This window comes from Centropristis striata, chromosome 21 (genome assembly GCF_030273125.1).
Source record: "Centropristis striata isolate RG_2023a ecotype Rhode Island chromosome 21, C.striata_1.0, whole genome shotgun sequence".
NCBI lineage: Eukaryota > Metazoa > Chordata > Actinopteri > Perciformes > Serranidae > Centropristis > Centropristis striata.
The window spans coordinates 17,305,308-17,331,352 of NC_081537.1; the positions used below are offsets into that span (position 1 = coordinate 17,305,308).

Consider the following 26,045-nt stretch of genomic DNA (forward strand, 5'->3'; position numbering starts at 1 on the left):
TGTTCTGATGGAATGGGAAATAAAGAGATGTTCACCTTTAAAGTCTATCATTGAGAGCAACTGACAGCAAATATTATTACTGATTGATTTAAAATTGCAAAGCATGTAATTAGATAGCTTGACGGCCCTTTTTTCTTGCTTGTTTCTTTCATGTTGGCCTGTTGGAAAATGTAATTGTAATTTTGCTGGCAAGTGCTCATGGCTCCCAATGGTGCTACTGTGGTGGAAATAACATCTAAAGACATGTGACGCATTGGGGAAAGCAGCAAATCAATAGTTCTGCACACAGATTAAAACAAATTAGATCCTTGATGGTAAATCGCAACAGCTCTTGAAGTTGTTGGTGTGCGTCGACAAAGGTTCAGGGTGACAGAAAACAGAGCTTTCGAGGAGGTGCCTTTAATGCTGCATTGAAGAGATCACAAACGCCAATACTCATTAGGTGGCTGCAGCGGCTGGGGAGGAGCAGTGCAACGAGGAGACGCTGGTCTTTCCCACAGTCGGCTATCTCAAAGGCTGCACATACCGGGCCTGTGTAGGGGGACAGGGAGGCCTCTGTGCCACACATCAAAACAGCTGGAGTGACTGATAGGGTACCTCTCCTGCAGGCATCCATGGTATGCACTGTACACAAGTCCTGCCATTGTGTAAAGGGCCACGTTTTGGATTAGCAAACATGGATTTCAATTCCAATAACTCCTCTGATGTTTCTGCTCTGATCTCACTACATGGCCACAAGGCAACGTGGGCTAATGACGCTAGGGACAATATTTGTCTTGTGTGCACACAATGTGGCAGTAAGCATTTACTTCACTGAATTCTTCATCATGTTGATCCCGCAGTACAACAACTCAAAACCTCTGTGTTCAAACAATCTGACTGAACAGAAGCAACAAGACCAATTAGGTCAGAGGTTCCATATCAGCTGGCACAGGCTGCTGTCCTGCATGACTGGGAACACTGTGCTCCTGCTGTTAGCCGCTGTAGAGATCAAATTAGTCCACGCACACACACAAGCATACAGCCAGGGCAGGATGCAGGACAGACTGTACCGCTCAGATCGGGCAGGTTGTGTAACCATGGCTTCACATACATGACCAGTGTCGGCGATGACCCCTGATCGCTGCCCTTGGCGTCGCAGTTTGTCATTAATGATCCTGCCACGGTCACTGGTGATAGGCTAATGATTGTGCCTTCGGGTTGGTTGGGTCAAATTGGCTGGGCGACTGCCAAATTCTGCTGCAAATGGGCCAGAGAATGCATCACAATATATGAGCGTGATGGGGGCAAAATGTAGCACGTATGTCACACGTTTCTGCACCATATATATGTTGGGCTACTTTTTGATTAGATGTTCTTTCAGTAGAAATTTGTCCTGTGTCCCTGGGCTGACCTGATTTAAATGCTGTTACACTGCAAGCAAAACATTATTTATACAAGACTTCTGGGGTAACCACAATGTGCTGCACAACACTTTAAATACAATTGAAACTGCAGCCACAATCACTATGTAAATACAATTAAAACAGACATAATTAATGCATGCAAGAAAACCATTCAGGAGGATGAATAAAAATACATCTAAAAGCTATTGAGATCAGACAAATTCAGATATGTAAATTAAATCAATTAAAGATATGGGTAAAAGGAAAATAAAAAGCTAATTAAATAATAAACAAGACCAAAAGTTCACCAATAAAAAAAAAGTATGCACCAATACTACTGCTGGTGTGTGTACACTATGATGAAATTCTTCAGAGATTTCAAACTATGCCCTTTAACCTCAAAATGTTTTTGTGTGTGTGTGTGTGTGTGTGTGTGTGTGTTTGTGTGTGTGTGTGTAGCGAAAATCGCATGAAGTTACCTCTGTGTGTGTGTGTGTGTGTATGTGTAATTAAAATCACATAAAGCTACCTGTGTGTGTGTGTGTGCGCGCGCGTGCGTGTGTTTGAAGCATGTGACTTACGTCGCAAAAAATTTGTATTCTGTAGAGAAAAGTAATAGCACACCGATCCCGATCAAACCGCACGTTTTGATATATAATTTGTCCTCCCGAAATTGCGATCTGTTTCATTCTGAAGAGTCAGCTTTTTCAAAACCAACATGGCTCAGTTCAAAATGTTGTCTCAAAACAAAACTTCTCATCTCTTCCTCTTCCGGAGGCAATTTCGTCCCGAGGGTGCCAGACCACTTAAAAACAAGCAATAAAATCAATCAGGTGTTATTTGGTTGTTTTTCTTCTTTCTTGTTAAAACTCTAGCAGTTGCATTCTGGAGTAGCTGCAGGCGACTGAGATGTTTTTTTAATTTAGATAATTAAATAAAAGCAGAGACAAGTGTTTCTCTCACTACTATATTAAAAAACAGCAGATGGTAACGCAACACAGAATCCCTGTAGAGAGTAAACAGCAAAATGTACATCAAATACACAAAACAAAACAAGGCAGGGTATTTAAATGTGCATGTGCATTGATGTTTATGCTGCGGGTTTCTCACAGACACAGAGATTAATCAGAATTAAATGAAGATCTCCTCAAAATGAAACCTAATCCTGACCATAATGGCAACGATAATGGTTGCTGCAGCAACTGTCTCGCTGAATTGATTCAAATCATTTTCTACACTTTTCAGGACAAGTTTCTGTCATGTGTCGGTGGACTGCAATTTTCCTGTCAATCAACCGGTGTTGTGACTGTTCAGGGAAGTTTCTTGCTGCTGCTAAAAACACATATAAATCTAAATATCAGAACAGAAAACATAATAAGAAAATAGGAGGATGTGAAGATATGAACCTTCCCTGTATGTAGTTGACATTTTTTAGTACCCCCCACTAATAAACATCTAGACTGTCACTGGCATGGAGGCATAAAAATATAGTAATAATAAAGTTGAGGCATCTACCCGCTTCTCATTATTCAAAATATAAAAAGCATCTAACGTTAACCTACACTTTGATAGCAACAGCTGGAGACACATATGCTTTCAGATGTCCAGTCATTAATGAACATGTAGCAGCTCCATCTAAACTTAGCTCAAACCATGGTGGGTAGGAGAGTGATGTGATTCTGATGAAATGAGTTTCAGCCTGCAGTGGCCCTGCAGGTTTCCAGCACATTAACAGCGCAATCTGTGGCTGATGGAGATGTGATCGTCTAATCAGCTGTAGTATGTGGCCAGACCATGTAGGGCTCAGTCCACAGGCTAGTTAGCTGCAAATCAAACTTTCAGTCAGTGGGGAGCATCATTTTTTTAATGTGCCGCAAATGTCCGGCACCACGCTCAAAAGTGGAAATAAAACTGTGAGCTGTGCTTCATTCCTGATCTCAGAAAATGGATTTTCTGAGGTTTAGCGTAAGTTCTCTAATGGCACTCTTTATGTACAACAGAAGCAAAAAGTATTTATAAATGTCCTTGTTCCAAAATTAATAAATAGAGTGGAGCATCAGTACAGCAACACTCAAAGCAGCTAAGTGGTGAGTACTACATGTTTGTCATTGTGGAAATGGATATTACACTAAATTGGATGGCCGTCTGCTCGCTTATAAGAATAAAAAATGGATGCAAAGGTGTTTCTTGTATTTCCCATAAGATTTGCAACGGTCAGCAGCAATTTTTCATGCAATAACGGCAGAAAATGCTCATTTTAGCCTCTCAAATATCGAGATTTCCTGGTTTTCTCTGTTCTTTCTATTAAAGTGGATAGCTTTAGGTTTTGGGCTGATAAAAAACAACATTTAAAGACATTATCTTGGACTTTGAGGAACTAGGATGGACAGATTTGCACTATTTTTTGACATTTTATAGATCAGCAGATTTATTAATTAATAGTAGTAATAGGAGTATATAGCTGGCACATTAACCAATTATATAATGATATTTGCTCTAGGATACAGGCTATTTTTTAAATGACAGCTCCTACATGAGAGTTTACTGCGACATCTCACATCACTTACACAGTACTGCCGTGCCATTTTAGAGGGGTACTTTCAAGTCTCATAAATTCTGTTTTATGGCTCTAATGATATTTTTGGTGCCATGCTCGCTGTGCAGTTGAGGGATGGCAGTGATATAACGGCTTCAAAATCTATTTCCCTCCAGACCTTCCCAGTGGCAAGGAAGGTGAGCACAGACTGCACCGGCATGTCTGACAGACATTTTTGTTATCTAGCTCAGACATGGCCCCAGGTGTTCCAGGAGACCGCCAGAAAGTGTGAATCAAAAATGCATCATGAGAGTGGTGTGAGGCACCACATGATCTCACCACTGAGGTCTGGAGCTACATAAAACACTAATTATTATAGTCCTTCAGCCTTTATACCCTTGGCTGAAATCAACTGTGACAGTACAAACTGCACATAAGAGAAACTTTATCGAAGAAGAAGCTCAGAAGTGAGATAAGATGTCAACTTAAATGTGTTGGAAGTGCTTGATTCAAGATTTAAATGGCAGAGAAAAGACAAAAAGCACATTTCAGTTCAGGACTGGAAAGCTCACATCTGTTTCAGACAGATGCAAAAGAGGGATGAATGTCTGACATGCAAGACAGTGTGCGTGAGTCTTCTTTGTATTATATGACATCCATTTAAAATTTCTGACAGCATAACATCGTGAGCTGCTTGCAGCTGGTGGCTGAATGATGGCCTTGATGTCCCCCCTTTCTTTAACTGTCTTTGTATCATAAAGTTCCAACAAGGTCGGAGAAGTGGAAACAAATCTTGCAAATTGAGCAACTTCTGGAAGACCGGTGAGGGTAGAGTTTGTATGAAGTTGGAGAAATTTTGTCAGGCTGGTCTTTCTTCTCATGCAGCCATCATCAGCTCTCCAACTCTCCGCTGTCTGTCTCTCCTTTGCTCTGATTTTGTGTGTAAGAGCAAGAGTTGGCCCCGCCAGCATAGAAACACCATGAAATGTAGTAGGAGGCTGTTTATTTTATGAGATTTACATAGTTTAAGTGCACTCATTTAATTTGAGCTCAGTGTGAGAGTCTCTTGTATTTCGCTGTCATCAATAGTTAATGGTGTTTCACCGCGGGCGGGGCCCCAGAGGAGAGCCACACTTGCCATGCCACTGCAAGCTCAACATCTGTGCAAAAAAAGTACATTAACAACCTGATAACATTATTTTTTTTTGCTCAAAAGACCCCCTTTTTTTAGTCAGAAGAAAGGGCAAAAGAAAAATGGAAAAAAAAAGCAGCAGCAAAAACAGGTCTCTGTGATAAAAAAACAGAAATAACCTGAGAATGACATTTCATGATGAGGAGTGCTTTCTGTTGCCTGCTTCACAATAGAGCATTCCTGTTCCCTGTGTGCACTTGGCTTGTATTTTCTCATGGCATAACTGGGCCATTAGAGTCACTCTGATGCACCACATATATTTGCTATTCATAACAGGAAGAATATGCCCTGATTGTCCACGCATATTTCTGTGACAATTGTTTTCACAGCTATTGTTCCAGTCTATTTTGGAATTCCACAGGTTTTTTTGGGGGGTTTATTCCACCTCGATAAAGGACGAAGAATGAAGAGGTTTTCATTTAACATGTGAGGTTTTTGGCCGTTTTTCCGCAGGCCGTCTGCTCACGGATAAGAATAGAAAATGGATGCAAAGGTGTTTCTTGCTTTCTAGACAGTCCTGTCTGACACTTTGACTACAAAGGTAAAGCTTCATCAATCAGTATAAAGAAAAACAGCACAGTCTCTGCTTTGGTGGAAAGAAAAAATCTTATTTTGGGAGGTTGTGCTGAGTCTCTGTGCCAAAGCTGGAATCACAACAAGAAAACGAACACCTTTAATTAAAACTGAATTAATAAACATGTAATCAAGACTTTATAATGCAGATTTATTCTTTACTTACATTTAAAATAAACTTAGTGTGCTTCAGTTTGAACTGAATGTGTTCTGCTTAATATTTACCACCATGTGAGTTACCATATTGCAACATGCTTTCTAATTGCAGGGTGTTTGTGTGTGTGTGTGTGTGTGTGTGTGTGTGTGTGTGTGTGTGACAGAGAGTTGGGTACCACTTACAGACTACTCATTTGTTTGGAATGCACATAAATTCTCCACTTTACTGTAGAAGCACAGCTGGCCAAACGATTAATGTACCAACAAAAACACAGAGCCGAGACATTATGAAGTTCAGTGTGTGAAGAACCAGGCCACAATAGAACCAGAACCAGCTTGTAAATTCCTGCAGGAAAGTCCATGTGAAACTCTGGTAACCGGTTCACAATGTGCAACAAACTGTGAAAGTGAAAAAAAATAAAAGAGAGAAACTGTTCCTCATCTCCTGTTTGTCTTCGCTATTAATACTCTTTTAATGAAAATGTAATTAAATGTAACGCATCCGGAGGAGCTACTAGTCTCAATTATGGGGACGTTTTTGTACACCTGACTCATTCGATACAGCACAGCTTTTCTGAGAGTTTTTATGAAAAAGACAAATTACGGACAGCAACAACTTGACATTTCTCATCGAATTGGGTTTTAACTGGGTCACGAACAAATTAATTCAGTGGTTAGGTTATAGAAGATGCCTAATTTTTTTCTACTCCTGAGGTTGTTATTATAATTCCAGTCCTATTATTCTATGTTCATAAATAGACCTCATGCAGCAACTCTCTCTTAAATTGCTCCTTTAATTTCTCTTAATTTTATATTAAGTGAGTCAACTACAGATGCATCAACACTGAATGATGAATCACACATACCGGTAATCATAATTGTTAATAAGCACATATTACACTCGTTAAACTCTATATAAGGGTAGGTTTGCATTAGGAATCGGGCTTGTAACCGGAGGGTCCGGATCTTAATCTTAATATACTCTTAGCCATATACTCAAGAATGAGATGTGAGATGCCACCAAAAAAGGCTGTAAGAAGAAAAAACTTCATCAGAAGTCAAATTTGCAGACAATTAAATAAACTTAAAGTAATTTTCCCAAATGTCATTACAGAAAATTATTCCCAAACAACACAATTAAATAAACACAATCATCATTGCGTTGGACTGTGAAAACAATGATTTTTCTTATCTTGGTAAGAATGCACTTAACCATATATAATGTGTACCGTTTTCTTGTTCACACTGCCTAAATTTATTCTTGATGTATTTATTTTTTTCACTCGCAAAAGTTTTTGCTGCTCCTGACCTAGCGAGATCATTATGTGTGAGCAGATCAAAGATGTTCCAAGATGTAAGCCGAGGGACTTGCCACTGCAATGCTGACACAATCCAGATATCCAGTACACTAAATATCTGCACCTGTTAGGGAGTCTGTCAGGGAGTTGGCTAATTAGAGTGCAAAACACAGTTTGAGGGGAACTTACTCTATGAGTTGCAATTGCAACAAGAACAAGTCAAGGTTGTTTGTATGTCATTTCCTGCATGAAACCCTCTATCACAAAACACAACTGAAAGGCATATACACTAGCGCGCAAAAGTTTGGGGTCACCCAGAAAATGTCATTGTTCTTTCCCATGAAAACAAACTTTTTTATTCATGAAATGAGCTATAAAATGAATCGAAAATATAGTAAAGACATTGACAAGGGTAGAAATAATCATTTTAATCTGGACAAATCTCCAACTTTACCTCCAGATACTCAACTAGCCTGAGGAAGGATAATAATGCTTCTCAAATAAGCACAAAACAGTTTTCAGCTATGCTAACATAATGCTCAGGTGTTTTAATGACCAGTTTCAACACTATAAATGTTGATTAACACAAAGTGCCACTGGAACACAGGAGTGATGGTTGCTGACAATATATAATAGATATTTCATAAGAAAACCAGCCGTTTCCAGCTTTAATAGTCATTTAACACACGAACAATGTCTAGACTGTATGTCTGATATTTTCATTTTAAAAGATTGTGCTTTTCTTTAAAAAACAAGGACATTTCTTAGTGACCCGATACTTAAGATTGGTAGTGTCTATAAATATTGAAGTGAGATAGAATAAAGCAGAAAACAGTTTGTCCTGTACCTGTTCCATCCAGAGAGTGAAGGAGCGCTGCCAGGAGTCTTTCTTCTCTAGGTGCAGGTATGTGTTGAAGAGGATGAGGTAAATGTAGCGCTCCAGGTACTGCAGGCTCCTCAGCAGCAGCTGCTGACTCTCCTTCTCCGTCTTACCACTTTTGATCTGAGAAAACAGGTTGAAAAAAGGGTTGATTGGTAAATAATTTCTACATTTGATGAGCTGTCTCACTTGTTCTGTATCTAGGTCAATTATATTGATTGTCTCCTGTGTGAGGGCTGTGCTGAGACCTTAGTGTCTCATGACATTTCACCTGCCTCGATCATGCCTTGTTCATGCCGGTCTTGTGACTGTAATGAAGCTGAACTCTATCTACATCTGGCTGAAATTACAGAAAATGTTCATCAGCAACTAAGGCGATCAAGATGGACATGTGCCAAATTCAATTTAGGTGCAATAATTCACAGGAAAATAGCAGAAATTTAGTATCAACTGTTCAATAGCGCACAGCCTGTTGATCCTGCTAATGAACGTAACACAACATAACAAAGGCCATATAAAACCATTACATTTACATTTCATATTATGTATCACAATGAACCCACGCAGTGAGAGTCAGTGGTGGAGGACGTGTGGTGAGCTGGACAACTAATTAGACTTCAGCTTATATAACGTCCTCATTTCTGCACTTTCTCCTATAGCCACTCAATTCTCCCTCAGGCCATTAACTCCAACAGAAGGTCGGTGTCCTCTAAAGTGCCTGCAAAAATACAGTGAGCCGCTCATCGTCAGCTTTCAATAATCTGTAACAATGAACATAAAAAAGCAAAAAGGAGGAAAGGAGGCTCTCAGCAACCAATTCACACTGTCCTCAATTTCCTGTAGTCAAGTTTAAAAAACAAAAACACATTTAAAAAGCAAAAACAATTTTGTGGATTGAACCTTGGTGGTAATAGAAGACTGGTGAGGGTAAAGTTTGTATATATATATATATATATTATTTTTTTTTTTCATTAGTTTTATGAGAATTTTTATTTTCAGATTCAGTTAGTTTTAATTAGTTTTTAGAGTGAGTTTGATAGTATTTATTCGTTTTTTGTTTTTTTTTATTTAGAAAATGCTTAGTTTTAGTTTAGTTTTTATTAGTTAAAGTGTTGTTTTTAGGCTTTTTTGTAATGTGGTATTTGTTGAGTGCAAGGTTCAAAAAGGTCACAATAAATGTTGCCTTTATTTCCATTGCCTTATCCATCTTAGCCTCAATAAGGTTATTAACTCTTACAGCTCCGGGTGTTTTGAATTTTGGTTCGAGTGAAGTGCTGAACTTTTTGAAGGCAATCGACTCACATAGTTGTGTAGACATCCTAGTCTCAATAAACAGATTCACCAATGTGTTCATGCATGTTCACTAACCAGCAGCTATTTGGTCTATTTGGAGTTTCCTATCAACCAAAATGGATTATGTATGAAAAAAGTTGACAAAGATGAAAACGAGGGACATTTTCATCATTTTGATTTGTTTCAGTTAGTTTTAGAGCCACACAATACAGTTTCAGTTAGTTATCTTTTTTAAAACTCTCTTTAATACATTTTTATTTTTATTTTAGTTAAAGAAAATGTTTTTTCAATTCTAGCTTTTGTTATTTTGTTAGTTTTCATTTACTATAATAACCTTGCTATGAAGTACAATAAAAACAACAGATTTAAGGAACAGGCCAAATCAGAATTCCAAAGGCAACTTTTTATAGCAAAAATAAATTTAATGTTGATATCTAGTTTTAACGAATCTTTACAGTGCTAAACTTTAAGGGAATGGAGAGCGAGAAATTCAAAAATCTGTTGATAAAGTCAATAAAGTTGATATGACTCAACCCACTGTTGGTACCAGGTCCAATTGTCGTTCCTTTACATTATTTTGTTTCCACTGTGGACTTATTGACTTATTTCATCAGCAGCAAAACAAGAAAGGTGACTGCTCTTTGGTTCAGGCTGCCATTTTTAAAAATATGGGTAGAGTGGGAAGTCTCTGTAGACTTTAAAAATTGTGGGTTTGTGCAGAACGTCAGGTGTCGAGCTAGTAATGATTCTCTCAACCAATCAGTGGTCTGCAGTGTTGTTAATTCCACTTTCTAGTATCAGCTACTAAAAATAAATACCAGGTACTGTGCACACGTTTTGCTAATGAAAATAGCGAGTGAAGTTGAGTAGACCCGTGCTGCACCATGCAGTGGAAAAACTGCATTATTTACCTCGACTCTCTGCCGTTTTTTTTCTGGGCGGGTAGTAAACACTTTTTAAACATGTTTGCCAGAAATAGCTGCTCACAGTTTAATATCCTGGTTAAAGAGAGCCAGATGGACTCAAATATACAATCTAGGTGGCAGAGAACCACATCAATGAGCTATAAGGGAATAGACGCTGTTTAAAGATGCAGAAATGGGGTTACATTTGATCTAGTTCCAACACAAAAAGTATTGCGAAATGTAGGTTTACGTGTGGTTATATACCTTGTATGAACCCAGGTAAGCATAGCGGAATATAAACTTAATATTATGTCATGGTGAAAATGCCTGTACTGACCCTGTACCAGACAACAGCACTTCCTACTAGCTCAGACCGTTCAACACCTTGTCATTTAAGCAATGGAGTTGATCAAGCTCAAGTGTGGTACCTGACTCATGGCAATATCAGGATTTGAGTCACAAGGCTATTAAAGTCTGAGAAGAAGAAAAGGAAAAATCAACTGATAACCTAACCCTAGGACAAATCATAAACAGTTTCAACATTTCTTACCATTTATATGCGGACGACATCCAGCTCTGTTTCTCATTTAAACCCAGCAAAGTTTTTAAGTTATCTAGACTCCTAGACTGTCTTAATGCTATCAGGGAATGCTTGGCAGAAATCTTCTTGTAGCTCAATGCTGAGAAGACAGAGGTTCTGGTTGTTGCTCCAGAGAAGGTTGTGCCCACAATCCTACAATGTATTGGGCCCCTTTCATTACATTACATTACATTACATGTCATTTAGCAGACGCTTTTGTCCAAAGCGACTTACAATAAGTGCATTCAACCTGATGGTACTAGACATACACCATAGGAATCGAGTAAGTACACAACTTTAAGAGCTAACTGTCATTGCTAGGAGTGCTTTCCTTTGCCGCCAACCAAATCATCGTTGTTTGATACCCATGTTAAGCAGCTGTCTAGTTCCTGCTTTTTTTTGAGAAATATCAGCAAACTGAGAACAGTAATTTAAAATACTGAACTTGAGATGCTTCTACATGCCTTTATCTCATCCCGTATCAACTACTTTAACTCACTTTTTTCCTCACTCAGTATGTCCGCTTTAAACCGTCTACAGTCAATTCAAAATGCTGCAGCAAGGCTACTCACTAGGACAAACAGACGATCTGACATCACCCCCGTACTCAGATCTCTTCACTGGCTCCCCGTTGCATACATGATCCAGTTTAAGATTCTCGCTCTTACCTACAGAGCACTGCATGATCTGGCCCCAGCATATGTAACTGAGCTATTTCAACCATATCCCTCTGCTCGCTCCCTCCGATCAAACACCTTAAATTTATTGTCAGTCCCACGCACCCGCCTTAAGACTCGGGGTGATCGAGCCTTTGAATCCATAGCTCCCAAACTCTGGAACGCTCTGCCTGCACCCTTACAGTCTGCGGTATCTGTGGATTCTTTTAAATGTCAACTTAAGACATATCTGTTTAGACAGGCATTTAGTTGACGATATGTACCTGGTCAAAGACGTCCAGGCTTTAATTATGGATTGTGTTTTTCTGTGTGTGCCTGTATGTTGTTTTATGCCCTTGTAAAGCACTTCATGGGGCTTTTTCTTGTGAAAAACGCTTTATAAATAAAATTTACTTACTTCTCCTACTGTATTATTTCATATCCATTCCTCTTTTATCTCAAGTTTTGACATTTGGAGGAGTTCTGACTGAACTAAGCCATCTACCAAAACTGTCCCCTTAGTATTTACAACAGTTGTTTACTCCCTCTGTCTCCCAGAAACGCCACTGTTTTATCAATAAACACTATAGTTACTCTTATGATACTTGCTAAATAAGTGGAATCTTCATGCTAAAAGCCCACAGTCAGAAACGCTACAATCATCCAAAGCACAAGATCCTCCTTCAATCCCTTTAATTGCTGTTCAAGAGACGTGATAATAGTACTCTCGCAGGACTGATTCACTGTCTAGTGGGGAGAAGAAAAAGCATTTGCACAACAATCTTGAAGACAACGTCTATTTCATATGAAATTTGCACACACTGGCCCTCATTTATCAAACGAGCGTACGTCAGAAAGTGAGCGTAAAGTGGGCTTAAGATGATTTCTACGCAAGCCTCGGCATTTATCAATTTGGACGTGAGCGGAGGGTACGATCAGATCTCACGTCTGCTCTCAGCTCGTGTACGCAAATTTGAGTCAGCGTGAAGTCCACACGTCTGAGTCGGAGAATTGATCTTAGACTATTGTATCGATGCCCGGAGCTGATAAAACTCTGTGGTGTTTTGATTTTTAATAGTGACAAAGCAAAACATGTTTAGACTACATCATTTATCATTAAAACATAATCCAAAAATAAATACACCCTGCGATCGTGAAATTCTTCAAACAGAATACCAGCCGAGGATATTAAATGTTGTTGTCTTCTGCTGTTTACTGTTATTATTATTATTATTATTATTATTATTATTATTATTATTATCCAGCTCCGACACCGGAGCGTCAGCGTCTCCTTCACCAGCGGTGCTGCCCGAATAGAAAGATTTCCAATCAGCGCTGTCACACGCTCCTCTGATTAGGACATCATTATTAGTAAATGTAAAGAGGTGAATAATATATCTCCATCATAATAATAGCAATATTTGGATATTATATAGATTATTAGGCTTTATATATCACGATGTAATTACTCAAACCTCGCCGGGGGTTTAATAGTCCGCTACTATGCTGACAGCACCACTGATTTCCTTCTTTTTCTCTTTTTATGCTGCCAAACAAAACCAGTTTGTTGTGTTGCAGCTGTTGGACGTCAGCGTTTCACTTTCTGACTGAGAAATTCCTCTTCTTTTAGAATTAAAACTTACTTTAAAACATTGTTTACCTCCTTCAACCAAAAAGCTGAAAATTTCTAAGTCCGTGCTCCAAATGTAAAATATTCACTGAACTTGTTGAGTTTATACCTATAAGTACTTTTATTTCATAAACCTCCGTCGCTGCGTATTTCTTTAATATGTCTATATTGCCCTTGTTGTCATTTGTAACGGTGCACTATGCTAATAAAGTTGACTTTAGAGGGTGAAAAAATCCTCTTTTTGGCCGTATTGTGCCCTTCGGTGTCGTAAACTCTGAAGGCGAGTCATCAGAATCAGGTATATATTAGGGCGTGGTATTTAAATTACGCTTGTTTCAAGCCGCCACATTTATCAACAGCCGATCATTCTTACGCTGTGGTTGGAGAGATACGATCGTTTGATAAATCACACATGGACCCTGTCATAAGACAAAATATACACTCAGATCTGCGCTCGTTTCTATGGTCGCTTGATAAATGAGGGCCATTGACCTTTGATGTATTACTTAAAGTCTTGTTATCTAACAAGAGCCCAAGCATAGCAGATCCCAGCATCACTATTACATGCCTCTTCTCACAAAGTTGCTCTTCAATTACAGGCTGCAAGCAGGACCGGGGTGAATGCAGACAAGCTTTCATCAGTGTGTCGAGTCGGTGTCAAGATGTTTTCCCTTTTTTTCTGATTGCTTTAGAGTGTTGAGTACTTCCAGGCATCAAGGGAACAGGCCTGCCATCCAGCTGTGAGGCGGATTGTGAGGTGTGTACAGGGTTGGATAAAATGTCAATAGTAACAAACAGGGACGAGGTGCAGCGTCGCTCAAAGAACTATCACACTTTCAATGGGCATTTTGATTGCTTGAACGGCTTTGTTTTTGATGGATAAAACAGGATATCTGCGCACAGTTTGCAGCAAATCAGGGAAATATATTAAAAACAGTGTGGGGGAGAATAATGAAAGTTAACCAAGTAGGTGGGCTAGCTGAGGGTAATTTGAAATGTGCTCAGTGCACCATAATATCATTCCAGAGCTGAATGACGCAACAGAGAGAGAGCGGGAATGAGTGGGGTTTCCTGTCCATTCCCCAACAGCCGTGGTTGGATCCCAGTTTTCCAAGCATGTGTAACAGAGCGGAGGAGAAACTACACCTATGCAAACAATGGATGTGCTGTCTGTTGTCTATTACCTCTCCCAGCACACAGAAGAAGAAAGAAAGCATGCAAACGCTTCATTTTCTCAACTCTTTTCGTAGTTAACATTGACTTCAGTGGCAGAGCAGGTGAACTATAGTGAACCCGATCACCCTGTGCGCCCTGCTACCCCAGGGGGCTTTCAGCATTTCATTTCTTAGCCTCAAAATCCACAGTGCCAAAGCCTGGCAGCTGTCTGTGCACATACCAAACACACACACACACACACACACACGCACATGCACGCATGCACGCACGCACACACACAAACACAAATCACTTTGAAAAGATTACATAATTCACACCTTATAATCTGCAGAACCCTAATTCTGTAGTTGCCAACTGTCTGTCTGCATCCACTGAGCCATATGTGTGGTAGAGAGGCCTCTTGTGCACTCTGTGGTGAAGAAACAGGGTACATTTCTTCCATTCCATGTAAAAAGACTAGTCTTGAAAGCTTTGGATTGCGTGAAACACAAGTCCTTTGACAATCCTAACTTAACTTTAAGTCTAGAACAATGCATTACTTCCCATATTGAGTTGAAATTTAAAATATCTTCTTATGGAACGAAGAAAAGGAGAGACGGGAAGATTGGAGAAGAAGTGGGAACTACAGCATCCTCTCATCCTCCCCTGACCTTTTAGAACAAAGGAGGCGACTGCTCAAAGGTATCAAAGGCGGAAGACATAATTCAGCTGGCCACAGAGGTGTGATGATGGATGTCCTCGTCCCTGCTCGGTCCCGAGTGAGACAGGAGTCCAGCCAAACACAGACCACATGCCATTGTTAAGAGAGTCCAGGAATGTGGGTTTAGTGAGCAGAGCTCCAATGCGAGGACCATGTGAAAGTGAGAGATGTGGAAGAAAAAGTTTGACTGCACACACAGAGCTTTCTTTTAAATGTTTAACTGGAAATAACCTCATGACTTATATCTGTCTCTTTAAGTTGAAGCTTCAAGAGAAAGGGGTAGCTTAGCTTGGAAAAAGACCAAAAGTAGAAGGAAACAGCTAGCCTGGATCGGTCTAAAGGTTGAAACAATGCATATTCAAGTTACAATCTTTAATATCTTTTTTTTCCTCTTTGGTGACACCTATATGTGGTTTATGATCTCATTTTTAGTTTTTTTTTGTTGGCTGGACATAGTAACCATTTACTCACAACGCTACTTGATCCTGGAAAAAAAACTGCCATTACTGGGTGTTGGAAAACAGTCACCAACTGTGCGTTGCATGTGATTTCTCCTGTGAATGTCACCTAAAACTGAGGACACACTACAAGATTTTCTGTCTGCATTAGTCTGCACTAGTTGGGGACAGTTGGCATGGCTAGTTGGCACAGAAATCTTCATGTGTGTGAGGGGAACAGACCCGACCTCAGTCGCAGTCAATCAAACATGTTTTAAATTTTTGAGCTGAATCTGGACACAATCCGGTAGTGTGAAGTGATTACCGACCCAACTGCAAACATGTGTTGCCAACAGCCAATGAAAAAGAGGGTGGGACACAGGAAACAGTGTCAGAAGAGGACAGGAAGTAGCGAGAGTGCAGTTTTTTAAGTGTGTGATCCCCAGTCTTTCAGTCATCATACAAAAATCTGCTGAAACCAGTCATGTAATGTGTACTCCAAGTCTTTTCAAAATATGTAAAGACTGAAAGTTGTGCAGTATGTCCCCAGCTTTAGACGGACAGTTTGTAATTACACTTGTGTTACCTCATTCAGTGATACTTAGTGACTTAACAGACGCTTATTTAAAGTATTTTAAATGATTACTTTAGTACCTCTAAAGTAAAAATGTGGCATTACATTTGTTGCTCCATAGAAAAGCCATCATGTTTAACAGTTGGTTATGTGCTGGACTATTTATTTGGAGTCTCCAATGGCAAAAAATTAAAACCCTGATTCCAAAGAAGTAATAACAACAATGCAATGATATGCTAATTATTTGCCACCTACACTTGATTTAATACAGCACAAAACCAAGATACCTAATATTCAAACTGGGAAACATTTAAAAAAAAAAAAAAAATTAAACAAATTGAACAAAAGGTCAAATCCGAACTTCATAAAGTTTTAAAGTGCTTCAGGCAATCAAAGCTTCAATTCAGTATGACAAATTTTGCAACTAAAATGAATACATTTGTATCATTTAGAGAAATGAACATTGCAAAAAGAAAAATAACTGCTCCCAATGTTTGTTTATGAGTGATGTAATAATTCCCCCGGGCAACTGTTTCAGCCTCTGCTGTTCAACTCAAACACGTCAGACCAAGTTCAGACAGAAGTTTACAATAATCCCCGGATAAGCGTCAAAGCCTGCAGCCTGCAGGTGAAGGTGTATTAAAGATAAACACCACCCACTTATGAGACATACTGCCTGACCCGTGCCCATGTCTTGTATAAAGAGCGACACAGAGGTCAATGTTTTGGTTTAAAAGAATTCATGTTAATAAATGAAAGTCATTAATCTAAAAAAGGTGAAAATGTCAATTTATCTGTTGCATAGCAGCTTACGCACAAAGACCAGACATCAATGACAACTGCTTCAGCATTTGTACGGTCATATTTTTCTATAATCACTCCAAACCATCTTCCTACACACAGTGAAAGTGCTTGGATAAATCACTGGCACTCGCTTTTCAGCAAATGAATGACATCCCTGACATTTTGCTCACCAGGTGTCTGTGCACACAAGAGATTTCTGTCTATATCTGCCAGTCAATCTCTCGGAAGCTGTTTATCACTCTTTCAGTGTGTTTTTTAACCCTCTGAACCTCATCCAGCTGGCGGGATTGAAACAAAGGTTTTCTCTAAGTAGCCTAATTAACAAAATTATACATTTTATCATAGAATGTGAACAAACTGTGAAAACAGGCTTTATCGTCAGAATTTGAACTTTCTGACAGTCCTTGAACGGATCATAGGTTACAAAGTTTCCTTTAGAAAAAAGTTGCCAAAACGAAGCTCACTGACAAAATCACTTAATTCTACAATATCATTTAAAACTTTGCCAAAAAGAAACCGTTTGGAATAACTTCATCCAGTTGAAAACATAAACTACTGTTTCTCGGTGCAACTGGGAAGCCATGATTTATTTTGCTTTGTCTTTTATTTTCTTTATGATTTATGATTATAACTGTACTGTACTGCACAAAATGGTAAATTTGGGCTTAGGGTTCAGAAGTTTAATGATCTTGACCTTTCCAACCGCATTTGAAGGCAGCTTCATTCATTTCACAGCAGCTAGACGAGAAAAGACGGAGGGAGTGTGGCCTGTGCTTGGAAACACAAGTACATTCTTATGGGTTTTCTCCAGTTGTCCCTCTCCATTCTCAAATATGTGAAGATTTCTGAGTTGTTTTTTTAATTCAATTTAATTTATTTTATTTTATTTTGTAGCAGGACCACTTTTGGGTATACAAAATATCTATTATTATTATTATTATTATTATCATTATTATTATCATTATTATTACTTTAGTAGGATAGTGGCATTCCATTGCACATCAGTAAAAGAGAAAAAAGTTTAGCCCTACAAATTTAAATTATATTTCTTAAACGATTTTTGTTTTACTTATAAATTTACCATACTGACATTTACCAAAAATATATTTAAATCTGGCCCATGCTAAAAGAAAAGTAATGCTTGGATTGAAAGGGAGCAACACAGTTCAGACTCTGAATGCTGGCAGAGAGTGCTGAAGGTCGAACTTTCTGTGGGCTTACGTGGGTGAGGACTGAACTGAGAAGTGCACATTATAGAGAAGTCCGTCTGCTTGACATATGGTGCCAATTACCAGCTGATGGGGTTGCCGAGGTAAAAAGGCCAATCCATATTGGCCCTTCCCACCCAGATTCGCACAAGCAGCCATTCATCAGATTCTGCAAGAACACCTCCCACCCAAATCCTAAACCAAACCCGACCTGTCTAGAGTGGACAGGCAGCCTACACATGGCTCCACAACTCAATGTACAGACAACTCAAAGTCAAGTATACATGTTGATTTTCAGGCAGGTTCATTACAAACCAGGACTCAACTGCAATTTCAGAAACTACATTCTACCCAAAATAATGTTTTTGTAGCCAAAGCTTCTAGATGCAAATGACTAATTTAAACTGGATATAAAATGATTAAATCAATGAGCAAAGTTTCATCTTTAAGCCTTCTTTAGAATTGTTTGTTCATCTCTTTGGATCTTTGTCTAACATGGACACAAAGAGCATACAGATACACATAAAATGAATTTCACAAGTGATTCATCTTCACTTAGTTGCATTACTCTGTTTTTCCCTCTGACCCTGCCACATTGGTACATGACTCACAAAAGGTTAATGACCCGTACGATTCCCATTTCAAGACTTTTCTGACTATGCTTGTCAGGCGCGGCTCTATACTGTTAAACCTGGCTAGATTTTAATTTTTCTAAGCCTTACTAGACTCAGCTGCACTAAACTGATGTTCACAAGTTGCAAAAAGTAACATGCATTTTGTATATGATCTTGCTAGGATGGCTCTAATTAGCTTGTTAAGTTGCATGTTTTACAGTTATGGGCTCTTAAAGGTGCCCTTTGGAGTTTTTTTGTAAACATACTAAAGTTATGTTCACATCGTGTATGCTCATAAAAACTAATTGTGTCTATCCTCAGGGTCAGACAAACATGCTGTATGCAGTTTCTTCTGCATATAACATCTGCTAAGTTAATTCTTTAAACATTTTAAATACAGGGTGGGTACCAGATGTGCTCGGGGTCCACATGGATGTATAAACAGCACTGGATTCTTCTAGACTTTTGAAATGTTATTAATGCAATTCTGTTTGAGTGCAACAAGCTACTTTGTGTGGGGTTGTGATGCTCAAAAAATCTATGGGAAAAGTTTTTGTTCGTCTTTGTCTCACGTGACAGAGTCAGAAGTTGTAATTCTATGGTTTGGCCACTATGTAAAATTGGCTTATAAACATTGTAAATAGAAACTGCACTCAAGAATTACAGAGCCAGGTAACTAGCAAGTAAAATCTTTCAATCTGCACCCTGAAATAACTCAATTCATCTTCTCAAATGGGCAAGAGAAAGCTTACTCTGAACAATGAATAATTTTCCATTTTTGATTAGAACATCAAAATGTTAATAAACTGCACTGGCAGCTTTTATAACCCTAAATTATATAACCCTAAATTATATCACTTAATCACAGCAAAAGTAACCTTGGCCCAAAAATTCAGCTTTTAAAAGGGTAAAAACTTGGTAAAAGGGTTTAAAAGTCCTTCAAATTGTCACATTTTTTCCAGCAAGTACTTCAAAATAATTTCATTTGATCTTTTAACCTCCTGGTGTTTGATATGAATAATTTAATCTTACCTCTCCAAGTGAAAGCTCCAACTGTATCATTCTACTTTTTATTTTGTCTACCTTCATAAAACTGCATGTTATATTTCAGTTTTGCTTCTGTTAAAGTGAAAGATATGTTTTTTTTTTATATATAAATACCATCATTAGTGTTATTACAACCTTTGACATCCTAACGTCATGTGTTCATGCTGGAATGTAGCCTGGCTAACTCCAGACTAAATCACAAATGAGATCTAGTCTGGCAACGAGCTATTCATTTCTCCGTAGAGGAGGCGTGGTTAACGATCCTCCAGAGCCGTTATTGGGCACTACGAATGTCTATCATAAGCGTCTGTAGGTAGCTCTTAGCCAATCGTATCAGTTATACCAGATGACGTATGTAGAGCAACAGGAATTCGAGGAAGCATCGAGCACGATTATGATGTTTACATAGCGATCCCTATCCCATCTCTACTTGGAGAGCAAAAATGCTCAATTCTGCTTCTGCAACGTTTTTCTGCAGCATGTTCTGGCTCCTGCTGCTCACAGTCTACCGGCAGTGTTGGTGTGTGTGTGTGTGTGTGTGTGTGTGTGTGTGTGTCTGTGAGAGAGTGTTGCTTGCTGCTTTGCTTCTCCAGTTCCCCCGGCTCGTAGCGAGATCACCGGCGTCACAGCAGTGAGTGGTAGCTGGTAGATTGGTAGTTGGTAGATTAGGCTTTGGCCAAATCCTGTCGGAAGCAAGGCTAAAACATCCTTTTTGGTGGTGAAACAGGAGTGTAAAGTCAAACGTTGTTCTTCTTTTAAAATCAACTTTCGCTCTAAACTATCTAGAACACTGTCTACAGCAGATCCAAAGAGAGCTTCGCGTCTGCTGCAGCCATGTTGGATCCGTAAGAAAACTACAAAACTACAAGCTTCCGTCTGTCAAGTAGCGTCATCGTCTTGCCTTCCCTGTTTGGATCCCTAAAACAGGGCTAAGAAACGGGCAAAATTTCCAGACTGTTTGCAGGTTCAAAAATGAAATGGATTGCGCAAGGCAGTATGGGTATACCCAGGGTAGCTGGAATGTGCAGAGAAATATATGAGCAGATTTCCTCCAGGTTGCAGAAACCTTACCAGCATATGTATGTTTTTTTACATGCACTGCCATTTTTGGAAGACCATCCACCCACGCAGTCTGCCGCCTGCCAGGTTGGCCAGTATAGAAAAGCAATCTAAGTTATATATCATCTGGCTTCAAGCTGCAGAGCTGATCTTTATGGATCAAGATGGTGCCCAAAAACTCTTTCTTTTATAAGGGAGCGGAGAAGCCATGTAGCAGCCAGTGAGAGGAGGGGACGCAGATGCCTTTATGTTAATGGTTTCTACAGATTCCAATCCTCTGTCTGTCTTTTTCCAGTCACTCAGCCACACTACTCTGATTAAATCATGAAGTCGAGGTTGAGGTGGATTTTAGGGGCAAGCTGTGTCAATCCGCATACTGTATATACAGATCAGCCACCAACCAGTCCGTGCATGTAGCCAAGGGCTTGAAATGAATGTGAAAATGTACTTCAGTTAAGACTCGGAGTTCAGAAACTTTCTCATGACATCACAAGCAAAATCTTGCGGATTATGATCTTTATAGGAATGTAGATTTAACCTCCCTGTCTTATTGAAACTGAATTTTTACCAGCTTGAGTAAAGAATCAAACAAATAATGTTTAACACAAAAACAAGCCTAAAATATAACCAAAATCTTGGGGAAATAAAGGAATGTGCTGTATAATCAATGGTCAATAGGCGTCTGAAGCTGAAATACATCATGTGTCTGGTGAGCAGAGATTACAAAAGCCGCAGGAGGAGACAGGGCTCATCAACTTAGCCTACACAGAGACTGGAATATCTGCCCACATTAACCACACGCATTATGGTACATTCTGTACGTGCACATGCCTGGCAACAGAGTACATGGAGTCTCCCACTGTGAATCAATCATTTACTGAGCTATCAAAAAAATTGTGTGCATGCAAACCCAACAGTGTTGCATTAAAATGGTTTTGCCTGCAAGCAACAACTAATCAGATCTTTTATATGTAAAAACCCACTGGAGTTCATCTAATCAAATTTGTGCTCTTGGCCACAAATAGCATTTTATATGAATGCTGGGGGTTAATGGAAAGCAAACACATATACGGTTGGCATTTTTATTGTGAGAGGGTCCCAAAGTGGCTGCATAGGCCGTGTTGTTTGTTGCCACACCACAGCATAGGCCAACACTTGGTCTACGCTTAGTGTCTGACAGGCCGTGCTCATTATGCCGCAGAGCCCATGTCAGCAACATGAATATTGCAATGTCAACATGGTCTCACAGGAATCCCTGAAATAGCCACAGATTCGCTTAACTCAAAATCCGTGGAATAGCCACAGAATCACTCAAATTTCCGTGAAACGGACACGGATTTCGCTACAGTGCAAGTTAATGACAGTCATATCCCGTGGCTATTCCATGGATATTTTTTCCTATTGGTTTGTGTCCAAGTCACGTGACTTTCAAGGTTCCGGCGGTCAGAACAAAAAAAATGGCAGACAGTTCTCTCATTTTAGTGAAAAAAAACTATATTTTGACTTAGTTTCTGCATAAAAATGGATTTTGATTACATTTCTAGCGAGAAATATGTTTTATTTTCTAAATATTCACTCAGTGAATGTGCATAATCACTTTGTCGCGAAGATCTCGCCAGACAACATGCCTTGTGTCTGAGGTTGATTTGCTGATCAACATAATATTCTGTTGCAGCGGGAGACGTTGACAAAGTGACGACTTACAATTAGATTTGTCCGCTGTTTTATTTTGTAATCTACCGGATGTGTGGTGCGATCTCATTGAGGCGCGCTCTGTAAATGCTGCTCTCCTGTTTTAGTTGGCCATTCTGGCCAAGAATACAGATTTGAGACACTTAGCTTTACTTCAGACTCAGAGATTGCCTCTTGGCTCTGGCAGAAAAGATAACATACCTAATTATTAATCCCTTCTTTAAAGTTCTTATTGATAAGACTGTTTTTTTTTCAAACCAATGACTCAGCCGGCCATGGCAACAGCACATTTTGCACTGGAAGCATTGAAATAGACCTGAGGGCAAGTTTTCTCTCAATCTATTTTTCAACAGCCAAGATTTATATGCTGTGCTGTATGTTATTAAATCCCCACAGTCCTGCTGAAATAACGATAGACTTATAGATCAGTCTCATGGTGAGTCATACAAACAGGAACACAGAGCTTTCTCCACCTGAGCACAATCAACAGGATGTGTTAAATCCATCTACCTAATGTATATGTAATGCATTTTATAATAGCAATAATTATTTCCAAGAATAAAAGAATGTAGAGAGAGCATTGTGAGCCATCTCTGTGGGAGAGGAACTCATTTGACAAGATGTGAGTTGCTGGCACTTTGGGAGTAGTTATGCTGTCGTTAACACGGGATTCATCTGTTGCTCAACTGTCTTCACGTATGAAACATGCCTGCCCTGCTGGGGCATTGTGAAAGTGCAACTCAACCCAGTCACGACTTCTGCATATCCCACATAGTTGGCATTTAAGTGACTTCACCACTGGGATTGTATTCCCGTAGGTATTTGTTTTGTACCAGGAGCTAGCTAGTGTGAAAGCTTAGACAGAAAAGGTGGACCTTTTCCTGGTGAAATGATTTGGGGCTTAACAGGATACGTCAGATACCATGACCACAGCTACTGGGGGCATGTTTAAACACTCATGCATGGTTTTGGAGGTAGTTATTCCTGGTCTGTGGGCCAGGGGGGGAATGACAGGTTTAGTGTGTGGGGGCAGGAAATGGCAACCCTTCTGTGCGGCACTCAGCGAGGTCTGGAGCGCTGTCCTGGGGCCGGTGGTTAAGAGGGGGTTGTGGGACATGAGGAAGGTCAGGGCAAAGGGCAGGCCAGGGCAGTTCAGTTATTCGGGGTAAAAAGGGGTGGGCTAGGAAAAAAAACACAACACTTTCTAAAGCGGCCGGCATGGAGCAAGTGAGGCAGAGCACGAGCGCTTCGCCCGCAGGGAAAGTGTGAAATAAACACACAGAGCTGTGATAACTGCAGAGGTCTTTGGCAGTGGCCAAACATTAGCCTGTTAGGTCTAATGAATGAACAATGCAAGTGATGCAACTCCATTATACACAGATTAGGAGAAACTCTACAGAAAGTGATTTATTTTATCTGTACTTCACACTGCAGATTAAAATTTGAGACTCATATTTACGTTTTAGACTGAAGCCCTCCAGCGGGTGTAGCAGTAATGATTGACGGAAATGGCTGAATTTACACCTAGGGCAGGTGGGAGTGGAGGTGGAGGTGGATGGGTCGAACAGACATCGGACTTTCACCCAGGAGAACGGGGGTTTGTGTCCAATGTGAAAACAAAAGTAAACAATGTGTTTGAAACATCACTGAACTTCCGCGCCTCGTGCTTTGTTTATTACGTAACTTCCTGTAGTCACGTCACCATCACTTTCTGCATTAATGTACATTTATATGCATTTTAAACTGTCTTTTATAAAACCTTACCAGGACATTTTTTGCCCTAAACCTACATAAGTGTTTTTTTTAGCCTAAATTCAATGAAACTGCAGCCTTTTTTCACAACTGCGAACTGTGCATGTATAATATATATAGTGTATAATGGCGTGTGTGCTATTTCTAAAATGATCCACTCTGTACTGAGTAACATTCATATGGGTCATTTTGACGAATGCTCATATGTGCCGTTATAGGTGGTATTGACAACCGACTTATTCTGTCGTTTAGGTTGGAGACCACATGTTCGGTTTTGTTTGCAATTCAATATAAACTACCGCTGAAAAGTTTGGGGTCACTGAGAAATGTTCTTAGTTATGAAAGAAAAGCAAACATTTTTATAAATGAAATTAATAGACATTGTTAATGTGGCAAATGACTATTAAAGCTGGAATTAGCTGATTTTCTTAAGAAATATCTATTATATATTGTCCTGTGTTCCCCACAGTCCTGCTGAAATAACAACAGACTTATAGATCAGTCTCATGGTGAGTCATACAAACAGGAACACAGAGCTTTCTCCACCTGAGCACAATCAACAGGATGTGTTAACTCCATCTACCTAATGTATATGTAATACATTTTATAATAGCAATAATTATTTCCAAGAATAAAAGAATGTAGAGAGAGCATTGTGAGCCATCTCTGTGGGAGAGGAACTCATTTGACAAGACGTGAGTTGCTGGCACTTTGGGAGTAGTGTTCCAGTGGCACATTGTGTTAATCCACGTTTATAGTGTTGAAAGGCTCATTGATCATTATCATTGTAGTCTAGATATTGTTAGTGTGGTAAAAGCTGGAAAAAGCTGATTTGTATGATGTCTATTATATATTGTCAGCAGCCATCACTCCTGTGTTCCAGTGGCACATTGGGTTAAACAGAGTTGAAAGGCTCATTGATCATTAAAACACCTGAGCATTATGTTAGCACAGCTGAAAACTGTTTTGTGCTGATTGAAGGAGAAATAAAATTATCCTTCCTCAGGCTAGTTGAGTATCTGGAGGTAAAGTTGGAGATTTGTACAGGTTAAAATGATTATTTCTACCCTTGTCAATGTCTTTACTATATTTTTATTACACAGACATTTTCTGGGTTACCCTAATCTTTTTTAACAATGATGTATATGTGTATATATATATGTGTATATATATATATATATATATATATATATATATATATATATATATATATATATACACACATACTTTTTTTTTTTGCCTTTTCACTGCAAGTAAAGACATCAGCCAATCATGTTATGTTGTATACATATGTGGATGTATAATAGGACAACATGGAGGCTCTGTCAAAAACAGAACATTCCAGATCAATTCCTTACACTTCTTTCCTTTCTTACCTTTCTCAAGAAAAGCCCTAAACATGTACACTGTGTAACTGTTTACCACAGGGAACTCAAACACACAAGATCATTTCCCTTAAAGTAAACTCAATAAAATAGCTTACAGTAGCTATATAACAACTGACAGACAGATGTTGCTCTGGATCAATAGGATTCCGGTAATTGGCCAAGAATCTGACAGAACCATGGCAAATTTGCATCAATGCTGTTTTTTTCACCCACCTGCCAATACTTTCTGATTTCATAAGGTACAGTCTTTCTTTAAAGAGACTCTGAACTTCTTTTTAAAGAGTGGCTGCTCCCTTCAGCTTTCTTGCAGCCTTGGGGCACTTTCAGCTCATTGTTTTTACTAGCTGGACTGCCAAAAACAGAAACACTGCTGGTTCATATAAACCCATACGCAGCTGCTCACACACAGTTCCCACAACACCACACAACAATACCTGCCCAAGTGTGAAATGGCAGCTCACGTAAACAGGTGGCTGGTTCTAATAATAAATCATCTGACCATACGAATGG

The 26,045-nt window shown here is 39.3% G+C and overlaps 1 protein-coding gene across 4 annotated transcripts in view; it reads right to left on the reverse strand.

Moving 5' to 3' along the window:
* Positions 1-26,045, reverse strand: part of pald1a (phosphatase domain containing paladin 1a) — a 66,171-nt gene that overhangs the window by 4,576 nt on the left and 35,550 nt on the right. For all 4 annotated transcript variants that reach the window (XM_059324573.1, XM_059324572.1, XM_059324574.1 and 1 more), the window contains exon 19: positions 7,988-8,143. In XM_059324573.1, coding sequence (XP_059180556.1) covers positions 7,988-8,143 — 156 coding nt within the window. The remainder of the gene's footprint in view (positions 1-7,987; positions 8,144-26,045) is intronic.